Here is an 18,627-nt window from a genome sequence, read left to right as displayed (position 1 = left end):
CTCTCTGTCTCTCTCTCTGTCTCTCTGTCTCTCTCTGTCTCGCTCTGCTGACGTAGGATTGAGCTGTGCCTTTCGGTAGCCACTGTGTTCTGTGTGGCACTGGGGCAAATCAAAAGCTTGCTTTCTTCTCAGACTAAATTTAGCTCCAACTCTAATCAGTACTTGTTCAAGCCGTAGTCACAACATACAGGGGTAGTCTAAGCAGTGTTTTGCCATCGTCAGAGAGAGTTAAAGGCAGGGTAGGTGATGTTTTTGAGAAGTCATATTTTTTTCATATTTGCTGAAATAAACTTCACATCCTGATAGTAATCCAAAAAAAAAAACTGAAAACTGTTACAAACACGACCAATCATTATGTTCGGACCAAATGCAATGATTGGACAGCATTCAGCTGGAATGAATTGATTGGACGGGCTACTTGCTTGCCTGCCTAACCTAGCTGGACACGAATGGTTCAGATACACTGTGTCCTATTATTAGGGGAATGACCTCTTCCGTAGAAGATTACAAGCTTGTGAACAAGGTTGCAATAAAAAAGAAAAGAATTTATTGAAGCTTTGGCTTTTTTTAATCACAGTAGAAGAGGCAGGTGGGGAAACTATTTTAAGTCTGATGTTTAAATTTAACATGACATTGGTTTCCTTTCTTTAGAGCTTTTATAGATCTTTTTTTTATGGAACGGAATGTGTCTCAGGGTTGCTAATATCCTGTAGTTAGAGGAGCAGGGAGTGTGGGGAGAGGAGGCAAGGCTGCAATGGCAAGTAACTAACAGTTCAGTCGATTTATATATCTCTTTCCTGCATCACATTCTGTGTGCATTCTCAGCCTGAAGGGCTATGTGGATTGTCTACACTACGCCATCCGAAGGGATGACAGGTGACAGACTACACTTGAAACAGTACGCTGGTTAATCTTACCTAGAAACTCAACCAGGAGGGGCAGATTCCTGCTTGATCCCTCAGAAGGTCACAGTTCCGTGGGTTCCCTGGTCCTGTTGTGCCAGCCGATCGTCATGGTGATCGTCATGGTGATCGTCATGGTCACAGGTGTGGACGGCCTCGTGCAGGTACCGTTTCCCCTGGTCATAACTTCCTTTGTGAGCTGAAGCATCGATAGGCCACTCAACAGCTGTTTTTACAAACAAATTGGAGACTTTAAAGCATAATTTAGATACTAAATCCACATAGGTGATACTGTAGGGGATTTTCTGCATGGCTGGTAGTAAAATGTTTAAATAAAACCTGGTTTTGAGTTTTAATTGGCAACACTGTAAGTCTTTCATGAATTCAGAAATCGGAGCGACGATCTAAGGCTCGCCCCACGCCAAAAATATACGCGGTTTGACTGCTCTCCTTCGACATGAGCAATTCCAGCAACCGTATCAAACACGCAACACCTGATAGAGTTTCACCTAAGCACGACATTGACTTCTGCAGACCATTAAGGGAAGATTAGTGTTCCAACATTCATAGCAAGGTAGTATCTGGTGATGTACCATGAACTACTCACCTGAACCTTGTCACACACACAGTCTTTATTTATTCCTATTTTGCCTAGCAACTAAAGAGACAGACAGACAGAGGCTCAGGTGATGTTTTGGACAGGTAAGCTGTAGTTGCAGTAGAGCTTGTGTGCTCCGGTTCACGATTCTACCATGGGACAACCGGATCATCCAGTATTTGTTCCCTCTCTCGTGGTGACCTCATTACATTACATTTAGCAGACGCTTTTATCCAGAGCGACTTACAGTAAGTACAGGGACATTCTCCCCCGAGGCAAGTAGGGTGAAGTGCCTTGCCCAAGGACACAACGTCAGTTGGCATGACCGGGAATCGAACTGGCAACCTTCGGATTACTAGCCCGATTCCCTCACCACTCAGCCACCTGACTACCTGACCTCATAACCCTTCTTGTTGATTTTTCCACAACCTAACTGAAGCTACTGTACCCTGTGTCTCGTGTGCCAGGTTATGGTGTCAAGGACGTTCCCGTAGCCTGGCTTTAGGATACAGACCTGTACTTGTTTAGTTAGAGGGAGAAACAAACTGGCTCTGATGAGTGTGTGTGTGTGTGTGCGCGCATGTGAGAGTCTGAAATGAGGGCAACACGAACTCCGGCACAGCAGTTAAAGGACATCGATAAGCAAGAAAAACAATCCTAAATCTCCAGCGCTGGTCATGTTAAGCTGACCTTCCGACACGCTTTTATCTCGGGGTCATAAATAAGGGAAGGATCACATCGATGGCGAGGGTTCAAGCAGGGACAGAGGGTCCGGACTGTTCCACGGTCTTCCTGCCCTGAACCGCACAGCCTCACTCCTCTGACCGCACAGTTTTATTTGTCAGCCGGCTTAAACGATGGATTTCCAAACCAAACATGACAGGATGTTCCTTCCTTATGACATCCTGACCCTACTCTCTACTCTCTGCCTGGTTGGTCAAGGAACAAAATGACATTGAGAGCACTTGTTTATGAGTGGGATTTCTGTTAAAAGTCAGCAGCGATTAAAATTGGAACTCTGAACTACCTACATGCCTGGGTGAGTCAACAGACTTCTAAGAGAGAAGTGATTAAGAGCCAGAGATGGGAAAGAAGACACCATGTAACCAAATCACTGAACTGCTTAACACAGTCGGTATATGTCCATAGGCTACTCATCATCAGAGAGATTAATTGAGATTAAACATTAAGGATTGGGCCTTAAATGCAATAATCTGATTGTCGAACAAAAATTTCGATTAGGCAGTCCTCCTGGTGTCACTATGGATCTCAGGCTATTGTGAAAAGGTTGTACACAATAAAACAAACGTTTCAGCACTAACACACACCCAGTTATCTGTGTGTGGGTGGTTAGCCGAAATACACCTTTGACCCGCCCACCTCCTTTGCCGCACCTTTCGTTTCTACGACTAGCAAATTCCAGTCTGTAGGCTTATGAAAAATACACCTGCTGCCTATAGTCGCCAGGCGGAGCAAAGTACAGGCATACTTAAGGTGCGGTGCTTGCACAAGGTTTGGCTGTGTCTTCAACATCACATTTTTTCATGATAATGCTGTCTGGTCAGTCCCACCCTTTGATATTGCTCAGGGTGGAGTACTGGGGAAGTACGGTATACAGTGTTAAAATCCTCGAATGATTTGGCGTGTAGCTATTATCTCAACACTGTACATCTGTAGCGCAGTTCTGTCGAGAAGAGTGTTGCTTCTTGGCTGTCTGTATCTCTATTCGTTTTCAGTTTGTTCGTTCCACCGGCGTACGGATCATTCATTTCCGAAAGCAAAACGAGTAAGTAGCCTAACATTTAAACGACACACAAGGCTGATTGATGCAGTACATTTACTTGCAGAAAATGTTATGTTTTCAAACGAAGAAGACTTTTCTTACATTTGATCTAAAATCTCAGATTATTTTCCGGGTTGATGGGGACCCGATTTCTCTTGATCGAACCTTTTCATTACGGTCAGGGTAGCTATACTTGTGTAGGCTGGGCTACACCCGGAAAAGTCCTTGATCGTCTTATCCAGAAAGTTATTCATGCTTAAAATCGAAAAGACTTAGACAACATTTGGGGGGCAGGGGAAATCGTGAATTGATAAAGACGTTTACAAGTCGGTTGTGTAAACTGTAGGCCTATAAAATGTTCTATAACCTATTATTAAATACAAATCTAATGTAGGCTATTTGTCTGCTGTAGCCCTTTTCACAAGCAATGTCCTAGAGGGGTTCAACTATGTCCGTAGAACTGCACCCAAACCAACCCCTCGCGGGTATTATTAAGCATCATTAACAGGGTATTAGACAGTTCAACTGCTGTGACACTGTAGTTGAAACAGTGGCGATTTTAGACCCCTTTTGGGGGTGTTCAAGCACTCCTAAATTTCATCTCAGCACCCCTAAAAATAATAATAATTAAAAAATGAAAAATATTATTGTTTATTATCATTTGATGCTGGTAGTTCATGAAGAAAGGGACATCCTTCGTTTTTTCATTCATTCAATATTTTGCATAATAATACATAAATGTATTAATTGTTATCCAGTGAAATTAGGGATTTATATTAGCAAGGGGGTTTAGCACTTTTGCAAGGCACTGTATTCATGTCACATTCTCATTGGGGGCTGAACACCCCTAAAGGTCTGATCCTAAAATCGCCCCTGAGTTGAACCCTGCTCACATCCGTATTCCTACATCCCAGGATACACAGTCAGCGGCCATGGCTCTCAGCAACTCAAACACAGCGTTCGCGTTGGAGCTGTTCCGCACCCTGAGCGCGACCAGTCCCGCTGGGAACGTGTTTGTGTCTCCGCTAAGCATCAGCTCCGCTTTGGCTATGGTCTACCTGGGAGCGAAGGGCAACACTGCAGCACAGATGGAAAAGGTACCCCACCCTCTCTTACACACACACACACACACACACACAAGACCATAGGGATTGCAACTTTTGAAGATATTAAAATTGTGTTACCTGTACTTTAGACTCCACGACCGCGCTGGAGGAACATGCTAACTGCCTTTACTATCCGTTACTATGGAGAGGGTCATAAACAAATCTGTTACACACAGTTGGCAGTAGTATTGACTGCATGACAACAGTATATGTGTCTCTTTCTCTTACATCATCATCGAATTAGTTATCAGAACCATTGACATGTCATAAAGCATCCTGCTGCCAAAAAAATGACATCATATCTGCGTACAAATGCAAGGACGCGTCCGTCGCTATGCCAAGTTTACATTCCTGACATATCTGTGTTGAGCTCTCCTCTCTAAACCTCCCCCCAGGTTCTGGCCTTCGGCTCAACCAAAGACGTCCACACAGAGTTCCAGACGCTCAACGCAGAGATCAACTCTCCGTCTGCCTCCTACGTCCTGAAGCTGGCTAACCGCGTCTACGGAGAACAGAAGAGCCACTTCCTCCCGGTTAGTTCCTCTGCATCTCACCCTCGAGTGAGGGTAGGTTTATGTGTGCGTACAGCATCATACAACGGAACTAGGAGATTGTATACCAGGAGTGGTCAATCCTGGTCCTCAGGGCCCACTGTCCTGCATGTTCTAGATGTTTCCCTGCTCCAACACACCGGATTCAAATGAATGGGTTATCAACAAGCTCTGTGGAAGCCTTATAACGAGCTGTTCATCTGAATCAGTTGTGTTGGAGCAGGGAAACATCTAGAACATGCAGGACAGTGGGCCCTGAGGACCAGGGCTGAATGCCCTTGTTGTATACTAAGACTGTGTCTGTGCTGCAGGAATTTGTGGAGGCCACTCAGAAGTTCTACCACGCTGACATGAAGGCGGTGGACTTCATGGGGTCCGCAGAAGAGTCCAGGGCCCAGATCAACAGCTGGGTGGAGCAACAGACTGAAGGTGAGATGGTGCAGCCTAGATGAATATGAAGCAATATCTGTGGCTTGTCAACCTTAAGGTCCAGGATAGTTTGGGTGTCTAATCGCATATTTTCTTGTAACATAGATTTGCCTGATTGATTGATTGTGATGATTCTCTTGACAGATAAAATCAAAGACCTGCTCAAGCCAGGAATGGTTACTTCCATGACAAGGCTGGCTCTGGTGAACGCCATCTACTTCAAAGGGAACTGGCTCAACCGATTTGCCGAAAGCGAGACCAAAGAGATGGACTTTAAACTGAACCAGGTCAGAAAGACAATGCAATTGAATAGACTAGGTAATGCTGAATGTAGTTACAGTACACAGAAATAAGTGTGGAAAAAGTGTTAAGGTGTACTTCCTCCAATATGTGTGTGTGTGTGTGTGTGTGTGTGTGTGTGTGTGTGTGTGTACCTTCAGAATGAGAGCACACCGGTTCAGATGATGTACCTGATGAAGAAGCTCCCCTTCAACTACATCTCAGACTACAACCTCCAGATTCTGGAGCTCCCTTACGTGGACGAGGAGCTGAGCATGTTTGTCCTGCTGCCGGAACAATCCACAGACGGCTCTGACCCACTACTCAAAGTAAAAAACAAAGGTTACCTGTAGATAATCTTAGCCCTATAGGTCAGTGTTTCTCGAACCTGGCCCTCAGGGCCCACTGTCCTGCATGTTCTAGGTGTTTCCCTGCTCCAACACACCTGATTCAAACGACTGAGTCGTTACCAGGCAGGATCACACTTCTGCTTTTAGTCCATCACCATTCATTTCAACACTGGTTATAATTGAATAATGTTGGGTATCTATTTGTGCTACGTCCATCTACTGCACAGTATTTTGATTGATTTGTGCCTCTTTGTGCCATAGCTGGAGAAGGAGCTCTCAGTGGAGAAGCTGTCCGAGTGGACTGACAGAAACAACATGGACACCGGCTCGGAGGTCATAGTTCACCTGCCCAAGTTCAAACTGGAAGAGGATGTCGTCCTGAACGACGTCCTGGCGAAGCTGGGCATGACGGACGTGTTCAGTAACAAGGCAGACCTGTCGGGGATGAACGGCCAGGGCGGGCTCTTCCTGTCCACCGTGGCCCACAAGGCCTTCGTGGAGGTGAACGAGGAAGGCACAGAGGCAGCAGCTGCCACAGCGGGCATGATATCCTTCTGCATGCTGAGGGAGGAGCACTTCACAGCCGACCACCCCTTCCTCTTCTTCATCAGGCACAACAAGAGCAAGTCGGTCCTCTTTCTCGGCAGGTTCTCTTCTCCACAGTAGAACGTTCCGGCGCGGAGAACAAACAAATTCACTTTGTCGAATAAAAGAGTGCGTCTGTTGCTCTCAACGGAGCTCTGGTGTTCTGCAGTCTGTGTGTTGCATGTTGTTGTTCTTATACGAAATCACTGCATAAACACATGTATGTCAAACATCCACTAGACTTATTGCCGTTTGGAACTAGGTTTTGTAACGGTTGAGTCCCTTCAATGCTCTGCTGTCAGAGAGGGAAGGGGAACCCCCAAACGCAGATGGAACCGTGTAATTCTGAGAGCTCAGATTCTGCTTTCACTGATTAACTTCTGCCCTCTTGTGGTTAAAATGTACTCCCACCCACAGTTCTCTGGTGATAAAACAACCCGTGTTTCTTTCGTGTATCTTCAAAAGGAATACGAATGTTTTCGAATGCGTTGAACACAGAACAATATAGAAAGAGAACCAAATGTTTTGAGTTAATTGAAACTCTCCAATGGTTGTTGACTTGTACGTGTGTTTGGATGATGAATGGAGCAGGGATAAGCCCTTAAGGTACACGCTGAGCTGTCGTCAGGGGCGTAGCCAGGACATTATTTCTGGGGAGGCCAGCTCTGGCCAGTCTTTTATTTGGGGTGGCACCGTGAGGTTGGGGGGGCCGGCAGGGTGGCCATTCTCTGACTAATGGTGGCCGTGGCCCCCCCTGGCCACCACGTGGCCACGCCCCTCGTGGCCACGCCCCTGGCTGTCGTACGCCCACAGTAGAACTCCCCGTGGAGAACGAGTACACAAGCATCGAGACTGAAGCTTTTCATTCTAGTGGCACATTTTAGGGTTTTTGCAAAGCGAGAGAACCCTACTGCTTCTGACATCACATGTCACCTCCACCAGAGAACTAACTTTCTTATAACGTGTTCGTTAAGCACTATCACTGCTGATGCATACAGGGGGGTATTTTGTTAGGATAAATACAGGGGGGTATTTTGTTAGGATCATTTCTTTATCAAGTAATGTACAGAGTCGTCGGATTCAAAGAAAGTACAATAGTTTAATGCTTGCCGGCAAGGAGACAAAATCTGATCGCAATACAAAGTTTGTCCACTAGCATGTTGTGCTAGCAAGCTATTTAAGCAGAATCGGGTTAAAAAGCCATGATCCCATGGCTCTTCTTTCATTGGCTCCCTTGCATAGACCTGGCGCGCATGTGTGCGGGCGTGTGTGCGTGCATGTTTGCGTGTGTGCGTCCTTTGCAATGGACATTTACAACATCAACCCTACCTCCACTAGGTGACAAGCTAATGGTCACCAGACCTCAGTCCTCCTTCTAGCTCTGTCAAACAGTATTTCCTTTAAATAAACAAATATACCGCCCTCTTCTTAGTCCTCAGCCCCAAGATAAGGGTCTTAGGTCTTAGGCCTCTCTCTGCACACAAGGAATACTGAACACAGAATCATTGTTATACAGGATAACAGTTGCATCTTACATAGTAATTCTGGCCTACTACTACTAGATTGTGTTGTCCACCTCTGTACATTTGTTTTAGAATTAAATTCATGATGACCTCTTTCGATTCCATGGGATGGACTGATTGAGTAGCAAATGATTTGCAGGGGTCTGGAAGGTAAACAGACCTTTACAGGAATCTTCAGTTTGTTTTAGGGGTAAACAACTAAATCAAACTCCACTAAGTCAACTTCAAAGGTTCAGAGTCTCTAGCCTGTTTCTAAACCTTCGGTTAACCCATAGGACCATGAAATGCGTCAATGTGTCAAGTAAATCTCATATACTATATCAATCATACCCAAACAAAATGAAACATGAATGTGTTGATTGGCATCAGCTGACGCAGTTATGAATGTGCTGTTTCTTTCTCACTACGTTTTTTTGTTTTGTTTTTTTAAACAGAAAATAATCCATAGTGGGTCCATCCTTCAGTCTGTCATCCTATGACATCCTGTGTACAGTGTTGCCCCTCCCACGCGTACTGAAGGCATGACCACAGCCTTTATATATAGGTGATGTTCTGTTAAGTCTAGTCACCACTGGCTTGTGACAGCCTGAATTTAAAATGCATGTTTTAATCCATAGCTTCATCCTCGTGTCATGGATGTATACTGTGTCTGTTGGGGCCCAAGGTAAGGTTCAGGATTCTCATGTAACATTTGTAAGTAATTTGACCAAAACAATCTCGTATTGTGCTACCAAAAGAAGATCTCCAGTTTAAGTTACATTTACGACACGTATGTACAATAAACGTATTCAATCACATTGCAACTCTGTAGATCCCAAAGTATGTTTATCTATTGACTTATCATACCGTTAAGCGAAGAAGTTAATGTGCATATGCCGCCTACTGTTTGATGTACGTTATATCATTCTATAGACATTATAACATCTGTCAAGCATGACCAGCCCGTCTTAAAGGCTGTCTGTGTCTGTTTACGCTCCTGTTTCGCCCGCGAGACAAAAATGCTGCCTCCCCCTTCCTCAGTTACGACGCACTAAATTCTAAAAAATATATTTTTTAGACGCTACACATGTTATACATCGTTGGAAAGCTACGATTCTTGTGCTTCCATTGAAATAAACCAATTCAAGATCAAGTCGCAATAGCAAGCAAAGTCAACGTCTTTTTCCGGTGAACATTCCTTCAACAATGCCAAAGAAAAAAGTTGTACTCACCCTAAGTTGTTCAAATAGGTCCAGGTGTGCAAATCATGCCATCAAAACTTGATCTGCGTAAGTCCCAAGGGTTCAAAGTATCTAACCATGTAAAGTAATTCGTCCAAATACAATGTTTTACGTTCATGAATAGCCATTATCCTTTGTTTCATTATGCAAGTTAGCCGACGGAAGAAACAACTTGTTCACATAAAAGTGTTATTTTCTCCGATTTATCAACGGAGTATTTACAAAATGAAGGTCTCAAAATGTCCGTTGAACCCTCCCCTTTTGATTGACACCTTGTTCGACCCAATAGGAGCTTCCATGCCCCGTTGACAGCCCTCTAAAGCCAACTAGGTCTGTGCGTCCTGCCCCCCCCCCGCCCCCCCCCCCACACTCGTTCTAAACAAATTTCTCGAACTGGCTTCGACTGGCTCTGAAATTAGCTCGTTAGCCTTGTAGCTGACAGCTAGCTGAAAATGCCAATACCTCATTTGTATGCGTCTGTGGAGCCTTCAAAATAACAGTCGATTGCGCAATATGGTTGACAGAATCAGTGTTCTTTGTGCGCCAATCCTTGGAATCAGATAAAGCACTCCAATGTGTTCATGCTTCAGTTTTTTTGTTTCAGTATTACTAATTAGGGATTTAGCTATTATATATGATATTTCTAAGTACCAGAGATGGGCCAGAGATAACAATTATGAAAAATAATACCTTTTTATTTGACCTTGACCTTGGTTACAAAGGGTCATTTTGGAGTCTCCAAAAGACCCTTTTAGAAAATTCCTGGATGTACTCTTATAAAAACATGTGTCAAATATGAATATATTGTGGTATTATGTTTGACTTTTGATTTGAATTGGGTAAGGCTTCAACCTGTGGTCCAATTTAGTCTTCCAGATAATACCTACCACCTCTAGGCCTATTCAGGCCTCTGTTTTCAAAACAAAATCTAGGCGGAAATAGAAATTTTCACTTTCCTTGTGTTCAAGCTTCTATTACTCAACACTAGAAGGACTGACAGGGGTCCTGACAACAGGGGACATAACTTCAGAGTGTCAGCTTTCAAAAGAGATCATTTACATGCATGTACTCCAAATGGTTCAAGAACAGCTTCCAATTTACTTTGGGTATGCTGTTTAGGCGTTTTTAGGCACATTTAACAGGAGGCTTAAGAGGTTATCAACTGGACAGGAATCCACATTATGTATAAAGAAATATAGTATAAATGAGCTTAGATGTTTTGTAGCAATTTTTTAAAATGTTATTATTTTTGTTTATGTCTGCTTTCCCAGGTTGTAAAATAGACGATTTTAACGCTCTAAACAAAGAAGGTTTCACAACACATAATTTGCAGAAGGAATATCCTGTGGGATCCAAGGTCAGAGTGCTCTGCCAAACTGGCTATGAGGGGTTCTACAAAATGGAGTGCAGGGAAGACGGAACCTGGTTTTCCCAAAACGAGGACTGTAAACGTAAGCCTGTTCATCTCTACACATCCTCTTCTACGGACAGGTCTAGCTCAGTGGTTAGAGCGTAAATCCCAGGTTGAAATCCCTCCTGTTCCTCTCTCTGGATAAAAGTGTCTGCGACAAGATTACGTTTTTATTACGAACACGTACTTCATGTACGGCCTGGTGTACCCGTGTAGGTTTTATACCTAATGAAGAGGGCAGCTGTGATAATATTCCCTAGAAGAACCATGTGTCTATCATAGTTGTAGGCTAGTCTGTTGTAAACCAGTCTGTATCATAATCTATGGTGTTGTAGTCTAGTCTGTATCATAATCTATGGTGTTGTAGTCTAGTCTGTATCATAGTATAGTGTTGTAGTCTAGTCTGTATCATAGTATAGTGTTGTAGTCTAGTCTGTATAATAATATATAGTGTTGTAGTCTAGTCTGTATCATAGTATAGTGTTGTAGTCTAGTCTGTATAATAATATATAGTGTTGTATATGAATTGATGTAATAAATGTGTTTTCAGGTAAGCAGTGTGGACACCCAGGGGAATCACCAAATGCGGACTTCGAACTTACAGACAAAAGCAACGATTTCTCCTTTGGTTCAGCAGTTCTGTATAAATGCAAACCAGGGTAGGGATTTGGTCAAAAACTCAATTAGCTATATCTTGATTGTTGTCCACACAAGCACCCATATTTTTCCTTCGGGAAACGTCAAAAACACAAATTTTCGGAAGGAAAAGTCTATACGTTTGGAGCACTCTACAAACTGTGCAGGAAAGTCACTTGTTAACAGGAACAAACATTTTCTGTTCATCATAGGTTTACACAATCAGTGGAATATCAATTTAATGCCCGGGTGACTGCACCAAATGTTACCACACTCTGTCAAAGCGTTTCCTCCCTCCCTGTCACACATCTTGTTGTTTGTATGTGTGTCCTGTGTGGCCGTCAGTTACGTGATGATAAGCAGGTCTCCCATTCGAACGTGCGTGAGCCAAGGCTGGAGTAACGCCGTCCCTGTCTGCGAGGGTGAGCACACGCACCTGAACACACACGCACCTGAACACACACGCACCTGAACACACACACGCACCTGAACACACACACGCACCTGAACACACACACGCACCTGAACACACACACGCACCTGAACACACTCACGCACCTGAACACACTCACGCACCTGAACACACTCACGCACCTGAACACACTCACGCACCTGAACACACTCACGCACCTGAACACACTCACGCACCTGAACACACTCACGCACCTGAACACACTCACGCACCTGAACACACACGCACCTGAACACACACAAACACCTGAACACACACAAACACCTGAACACACGCACCTGAACACACACACACGCACCTGAACACACACACACGCACCTGAACACACACACGCACCTGAACACACACGCACCTGAACACACACAAACACCTGAACACACACAAACACCTGAACACACACAAACACCTGAACACACACAAACACCTGAACACACGCACCTGAACACACACACACGCACCTGAACACACACGCACCTGAACACACACACGCACCTGAACACACACACGCACCTGAACACACTCACGCACCTGAACACTCATGCACCTGAACACACACACGCACCTGAACACTCACGCACCTGAACACACACACACACCTGAACACACACACACGCACCTGAACACACTCACGCACCTGAAGACTCACGCACCTGAACACTCTCATAGTGGAGCAACATGCCCCACACAGAGTGGGCATAGTGGTTAGAGCATTTGACTGATGATCCAGAGGTTCAAATACCCCTACCAACCTGTACACCGCTTTGGATAAGTGTCTGATGAATAGAAACATAATTAATAAGATCAAACATCTTGTGAAGGGGCCAGTTCTTTGTCTGATCTGGTCCCTGACTTTAAAGTCCAGCTGTTTTGTCTATTGAGTAATTGTGTGGATTGTCTCTTTTGTTCAGCGCTGAAATGCCCGCCTCTTGATATAGACAATAACATGTATGCGTACGGCGAGTATTTGGAGGCCACCTCTGGCACCGTGGTCACTTTCAAGTGCAAGTCAAGCAACATGATAGTGGATGGGACGGGGAACATTGACTGTAACAACCAGGGAGAATGGAGTGGAAAAGTTCCAACATGCAAAAGTAGGTCAACTCTTATTACACCAGAGATTTAGTTCAAAATACTATACACAAGACTTTATATAAAGTATATATATACACGTATGGCAGAAACCTTATTGATTCACAATTTAAGATATAGCAATTTGCCGGACGATATTCATTTCAAATGACTTGTAACAGATAGAAAATACGATTAACCCTTGTGTTATCTTCGGGTCATTCTGACCCATCAGTCATTGTGACCCACCGTCGTATTGCGACAACTTTACCGCATACCAAAACAAAGTGAATCATTTTCTTTTAACCGTTGGGCTGTCTCAGACCCCCCACATTGCGATGGTTAAAAGAAAATTATTTTTATTTGTTTTTGTATTGGGTAAAATTGGGTAAACACAACGATGGTTCGTTATGAACCTTTGGGTCATGTGACCCGAAGGCAGCACAAGGGTTAATGATGTTAATCCTAGTTGTCCAATTTAGAACTCCCTAGCTAACAAGCTGTAGTCAACTACATACATGAACTCAGTCATTTGTATTCCAACGTGTTCTTAGCTTTAATTGTGTCTAAGCTGAACATTTCCCTTTCTGATGAGATTTGTGTTCTTCAACAGTTTTCAAATGTGGCGCTCCAAATATTGAAAACGGTGCAGTCAGGAATAGGAAGGATGATTACAATGAGAACGACGTCCTGGATTATGATTGTAACGATTCATACAAAAAGTTTAATACAAACATGAATCCTCGATGTGTTAAAACGGGCAATTCCGCCCAGTGGAATCCGCACCCTAGATGTGAAGGTGAGTTATTTTTTTATTATTATTATTCAACCTTTATTTACCAAGAAAAAACTCAGAGATTTTAAAATTCAGTGAGACATTGTGTCATATTTACATGTGTACATCGTTTGCGTGTAGGATTCCCTAGATCTTAATTGATGTAGGGTAACGTTTGTGTAGTTCTCCTTTAATGCCACTAGAGGGCGATCAATCAACATCTTTTGGGGGGATGTGTGCGAACTTTCGAATTGTTGTAGTCTGGAGACACTCATTCGTCGTGGGTTGCATGGATAAACATCTACACTATGTTTCGTCTGATTTTGGGAGTCAGGAGTAGTAATAATAAATCAGTAATCAGTGATGTAGTAAATGAAATGGGTTTCTCAAACCGCACTTCAAAATCATTTACATTTAGTCATTTAGCAGACGCTCTTATCCAGAGCGACTTACAGTAAGTACAGGGACATTCTCCCGAGGCAAGTAGGATGAAGTGCCTTGCCCAAGGACACAACCTTCATTTTGCACGGTCAGGAATCGAACCGACAATCTTCTGATTATTAGCCCGATTCCCTAACCGCTCAGCCATCTGACCCTGAAATCATGCAGAAAAATGACTTGTGACCCAAAGTTAACTATATGTCATGTAGTTTAAACACTATGAACCCAGAGAATATTGCATAATACATTCACTTTTACATTTTCTTACAGAAATAAAATGTGAATTAACGCCATCAGAGAAAGGCTCTTATACCCCTTCTGGTAAAACAATATTTTCAATTGGTGACCGACTGATGGTGCAATGTAGTCCTGGGAACTGGATTCAACAAAGTCGCAAACCTTCAGAAACTGCAACATGTCAAAAAAATGGATTTTGGAGACCGGGCCCACACGCCCCCGTTTGTGAAGGTACCACTGCCCCTGTGAATGGACACCCTTCTGTTCTGTAGCCATGTTAAACAGTACATAACCATGTTATCTTATTCCAGAGATAAGATGCTTTCGACAAACTGTCCCACATTTAAATATGAAGCCACGGAAAGAGTCGTACAGGTTGCAGGACAGTGTCCAGTTTGACTGTGATTCCGGTTATAAGTTAGAAGGCTTTGCCGACGCTCGGTGCACTACGATTGGCTGGTCTCCAATTCCAACATGTAAAGGTATTTTGCTTTAGTTGTTCTTGTTTTACCGTCGTTGTTCTTGTTTTACAGCTAACCCTAGCTGTGTTTGTAGATATTACTTGAAACGTATTTTATGATTTCTTTCAGAGATTACATGTGATCCAAATGATATAAAAAACATATATATTCCACAAACCCAACATGTATACAAATATGGAGAAACACTGCAGTATAATTGTGAGGAAAACTTGTCAAAAATACTTTCTGTCCGCTGCACTATTAATGGATGGGATCACACACCTCAATGTTCCGGTTAGAAGACTTTTTTTTCTCAATCTATTTGAAAGTTATGACTGGCTGATAGCCTGCTGTACTATAGCCCGCTGTACTATAGCCCGCTGTACAATAGCCCGCTGTACTATAGCCCGCTGTACTATAGCCCGCTGTACTATAGCCCGCTGTACTATAGCCCGCTGTACAATAGCCCGCTGTACTATAGCCCGCTGTACTATAGCCCGCTGTACTATAGCCCGCTGTACTATAGCCTGCTGTACTATAGCCTGCTGTACTATAGCCTACTAAGGGGTAGCCTGTTCATTCACAAGGTTCAGATGAGTTTACCCAAGTAGACTACCTTTAACTTAACTTGTGTTGTACCATGGGATCTGATATTCTGTGTGTTTATCAGGAACCGACAAATGTAAATCCATTAAAAATGGATTTGTGGTAGAGAATGGAAAAAAGAAAGAATCAAACTTCACGTTATATTATGCCTGCAACGATGGGTACAAGCTATCACATGGGGGCTGGTGGGATGGAGCGGACTGTAAGGATGGAGTATGGACAGGACTCAAACCCTGCATCGGTAAGCAGACACATATATCCAGGGACTGGTGGGTTTGGTGTACTGTATGGTAAACAAATGGAGAATAAAAATGGGTGACATGTAACCAAGTAGAATTGACTAAACTCACCCAGTATAAATACCGTTCACCGGTGCCTCCATGTTGCTAGCTTGTGTAACGGTGTGAAAACCGTGAAACTCACTCCTCAGGTATGTAGCAGGCCACCCGCGTCAACAAAGAGCTAGCTTTTCTTTGGCGTAGTTGGTAGTGGTCGCGCTTGGCAAGTCAGAGGTCGAGTGTTCGAACCCAGCAAGTGGCGAACGATACCTTGTGATGATGGAGCGTGGCTTCGTCTGTTACATACCCGTCACACTTGGTGGCGTAGCTCAGTGGTCCTCAGGGCCCACTCTCCTGCATGTTCTAGATGTTTCCCTGCTCCAGCACACCAGATTCAGATGACCGAGTTGTTACCAGGCTTCTGCTGAGCTTCAGAACGACCGATTCAATTGAATCAGCAAAAGTGGTTCTCTCAACTGGCAAGAACCACTGGCGTAGCTGGTGAAAGCAGTTCATGAAAGATGGTTGGTTGCATGTTTCAGGGGGGCCTAGATCGAACTCTGGGGTGGGAAAGTATGGAAGTGATCCCTCTGGAAGGGTGGTTTAACTGAGTTACAATAGATTGAGTTTACACATTAACGATATCAATGCTCTATTTCTAGAAAAATCTAGATGTCACACACTTCCTGAAATACCGCACAGAATAAGTATGGTAGGCCGACAACCGGAGGACGGCTTTACTGGCAGCGTAAAGATTCAGTGTGAAGAGGGATACAGGACTAAAGATAGTAATATTATATGTAAGAATGGAAGCTGGGAAACACCACTACCCAAGTGCACACGTGAGTACTTGTGGAATTGTGAATGTTTTGTGGAAAATTGGACACCTTTGCTTGAATTTAATTGTATTAAAGTCCCTGTAAAGTGAATTCCGAGTTTTTAAAACACATTAAAAATATATTAAAATGTATTGCTTAAACATGTTACAAAGACTGAACTATGTAGTACTGAATTGTGGAGTTAGACTTAGTTTTTCAAAATGTTTGTATTTGGGTTGAAATCATGCCTCAATTCCGAGTTGCTGTCATTAGTAGCTAGCTACTGTATGCCTTTGTGCAAATGCATATTCCTTGGATGCGAGAATTTAGGGAAAGGGAAAATACCCTTCTACCATTCTGTTGCAAAGCAAGAATGATTCTCGGGTAGTCGGTCAATGTCTTCTGAATTGGATTCTTGCTCTAGATGCCAACATTTATGGAGGGAAGCATCCATTTTTGTTGTAGCGGTATTTGACAGTGAAGTCACAGCTTTCCAGCGAGTGAGTCAGCGGACACGCCCCCAGCGTTTGAGATCTGAGAAACTGCTTATATTATCAAGATTTTGGTCCCTTATTTTAAGTTACTATTTTTTTGATAATCTAACTTGGCTGGGTGGTTAGTCGGCCTAACATGTTTCAGTGGTGTGACAAACTCATATTTTATTATCACTTTACAGGGACTTAAATGTTGGTTTGTAAAGACGTGAAATGTTGGGCTCCTTGACCAAACAGTAGGGAAATCAAGAATAAAACATTACAACTGAGAAGTCACATTTCAGACTTGTTATATGATTCTGACAGGCAGCTAGTTAGCCTACATTTAAATGAGTAATTTTAATGTTTTACTCTCTAAATTATTTTACGTTAGGCAAAGAGGAAACGTGCACCTCCCCACCGAAAGTTGAAAACGCAGTCGTTCTGACTGCGTTTCGGAGCGGATATGCGGACAAATCCACGGTAGAATATGCATGTCGCAAGTCTTATGAATTAAGAGGAAATAAAACAATCAAATGTACGAGTGGAAACTGGAACACATCGCCAACATGCACAGGAAAACCAGAACGTAAGTTTATAATGTTTGTTATTGCTGTAGCCTATTATTTTTAAACAGCTGCTGGTTTTTGTTATCTCAATGTTTTCATGAAAAAAAAAAGAGAGAGAGAAAAAAAAAAAGGATTGTTTGGGAGTTAGTTTAGTATGAAGACAGGAATGCCAAGATTGGTCTTTGTGAACTACAGAATGGCCTTCTGATTTTCACGCTTTTACTTCACCAGCAGGTACAGGAACTGAATCCTCGACCCAGCAGCCCCCGGGACAGCATCAACCTTTCCCCAACCCCCAACATGACCCCGACCTCAAATCCAACACATCGATCCAAGACAAACCTAAAAATGAGCCATAAAAGCGCAGCACTTGCAAGTGACCCAAACTAAATACCAGCCATGTGTAACCTTTTTAGTTGTGCAACTGCTTAATTGTAAACCAAAGGTTATAGCCTACCTGTCTCACCTAAATTAGTGTGATGTCAAATCCCAAGCCTACTGCGGTGAGCAAAAATGTGAGTCTATCCTAATTGTACATGTATTATGAAGTACCAGTGCTTTTAGTTCAAAGTAATATCTGAAATTTCGTGAGGTATGACAAATGTTTTGGGAATTTAACATCGGCTATTGGCTTGACATGCACAATTATTATTTTTTTGACAGTTGTGAGTAGGCTTACATATTTTGACTTGATGAATAAACATGGACAGTGTTTGAACCATATGGCTTTTTGAGAAGGAGATATGATTGCCACCTGCAAAACCATTTGGGGTGGGGAGTTTACCTGGGTGTTGGGAAACACAGGGAAAATATAAGTTTACAGTTGCTGGTTCTTACTAGGCTGGTCCTAACCAGACCGTCGTACATTTCATTTGTACAGAGGGTCTGGGATCGCTCCATTGACAAGCGTTAACTTCCTTGAAGGCGGGTACTCTGTTGAAGTTTTAAACTATTGGATCTGCCCAGAGCCACTCTGATCTGCCATAACCAATCGCTAGCGTTCGCCTTAGCCAATTCCTTCACCACTACTGTAACGGAGCTAGCTGCCGTAGCTGG

General features: G+C 43.3%; 2 protein-coding genes across 3 annotated transcripts; both read left to right on the top strand.

Moving 5' to 3' along the window:
* Positions 1-3,063: 3,063 nt before the first annotated feature.
* Positions 3,064-6,735, top strand: serpinb1 (serpin peptidase inhibitor, clade B (ovalbumin), member 1). Its single transcript, XM_062452952.1, has 7 exons — positions 3,064-3,286; positions 4,198-4,380; positions 4,785-4,922; positions 5,252-5,369; positions 5,514-5,656; positions 5,810-5,977; positions 6,260-6,735. The coding sequence occupies exons 1-7, from the start codon at positions 3,134-3,136 to the stop codon at positions 6,662-6,664; spliced, it is 1,308 nt and encodes a 435-aa protein (XP_062308936.1). The 5' UTR covers positions 3,064-3,133; the 3' UTR covers positions 6,665-6,735.
* Positions 6,736-8,631: 1,896 nt separating this feature from the next.
* On the top strand, positions 8,632-18,294 carry LOC134013081 (coagulation factor XIII B chain-like). 2 transcript variants are annotated; one of them, XM_062452844.1, is made up of 13 exons: positions 8,632-8,770; positions 10,598-10,777; positions 11,288-11,396; positions 11,719-11,795; positions 12,754-12,936; positions 13,527-13,712; positions 14,400-14,597; positions 14,678-14,848; positions 14,957-15,121; positions 15,498-15,674; positions 16,374-16,553; positions 17,397-17,591; positions 17,806-18,294. In XM_062452844.1, the coding sequence occupies exons 1-13, from the start codon at positions 8,704-8,706 to the stop codon at positions 17,928-17,930; spliced, it is 2,013 nt and encodes a 670-aa protein (XP_062308828.1). In that variant the 5' UTR covers positions 8,632-8,703; the 3' UTR covers positions 17,931-18,294. The 2 variants fall into 2 exon arrangements, with proteins under 2 accessions (XP_062308828.1, XP_062308827.1); XM_062452843.1 differs by having other exon boundaries at positions 17,803-18,294.
* Positions 18,295-18,627: the final 333 nt, after the last annotated feature.

The sequence above is a fragment of the Osmerus eperlanus genome, chromosome 26, assembly GCF_963692335.1.
Source record: "Osmerus eperlanus chromosome 26, fOsmEpe2.1, whole genome shotgun sequence".
NCBI classification, from domain to species: domain Eukaryota; kingdom Metazoa; phylum Chordata; class Actinopteri; order Osmeriformes; family Osmeridae; genus Osmerus; species Osmerus eperlanus.
This window is presented reverse-complemented; position numbering and strand designations above follow the sequence as displayed.

Bases quoted from the DNA above. Each gene is read 5' to 3' on its own strand.
- LOC134013081 (XM_062452843.1), top strand. From the start codon at position 8,704: ATGCATGTTTTAATCCATAGCTTCATCCTCGTGTCATGGATGTATACT. The intron at 12,937-13,526 runs GTAGGTCAACTC...GTTCTTCAACAG, and splicing joins AAAAGTTCCAACATGCAAAA to TTTTCAAATGTGGCGCTCCA. The intron at 15,122-15,497 runs GTTAGAAGACTT...TGTGTTTATCAG, and splicing joins TCACACACCTCAATGTTCCG to GAACCGACAAATGTAAATCC.
- serpinb1 (XM_062452952.1), top strand. From the start codon at position 3,134: ATGATTTGGCGTGTAGCTATTATCTCAACACTGTACATCTGTAGCGCA. The intron at 4,381-4,784 runs GTACCCCACCCT...ACCTCCCCCCAG, and splicing joins CTGCAGCACAGATGGAAAAG to GTTCTGGCCTTCGGCTCAAC. The intron at 4,923-5,251 runs GTTAGTTCCTCT...TCTGTGCTGCAG, and splicing joins AGAAGAGCCACTTCCTCCCG to GAATTTGTGGAGGCCACTCA.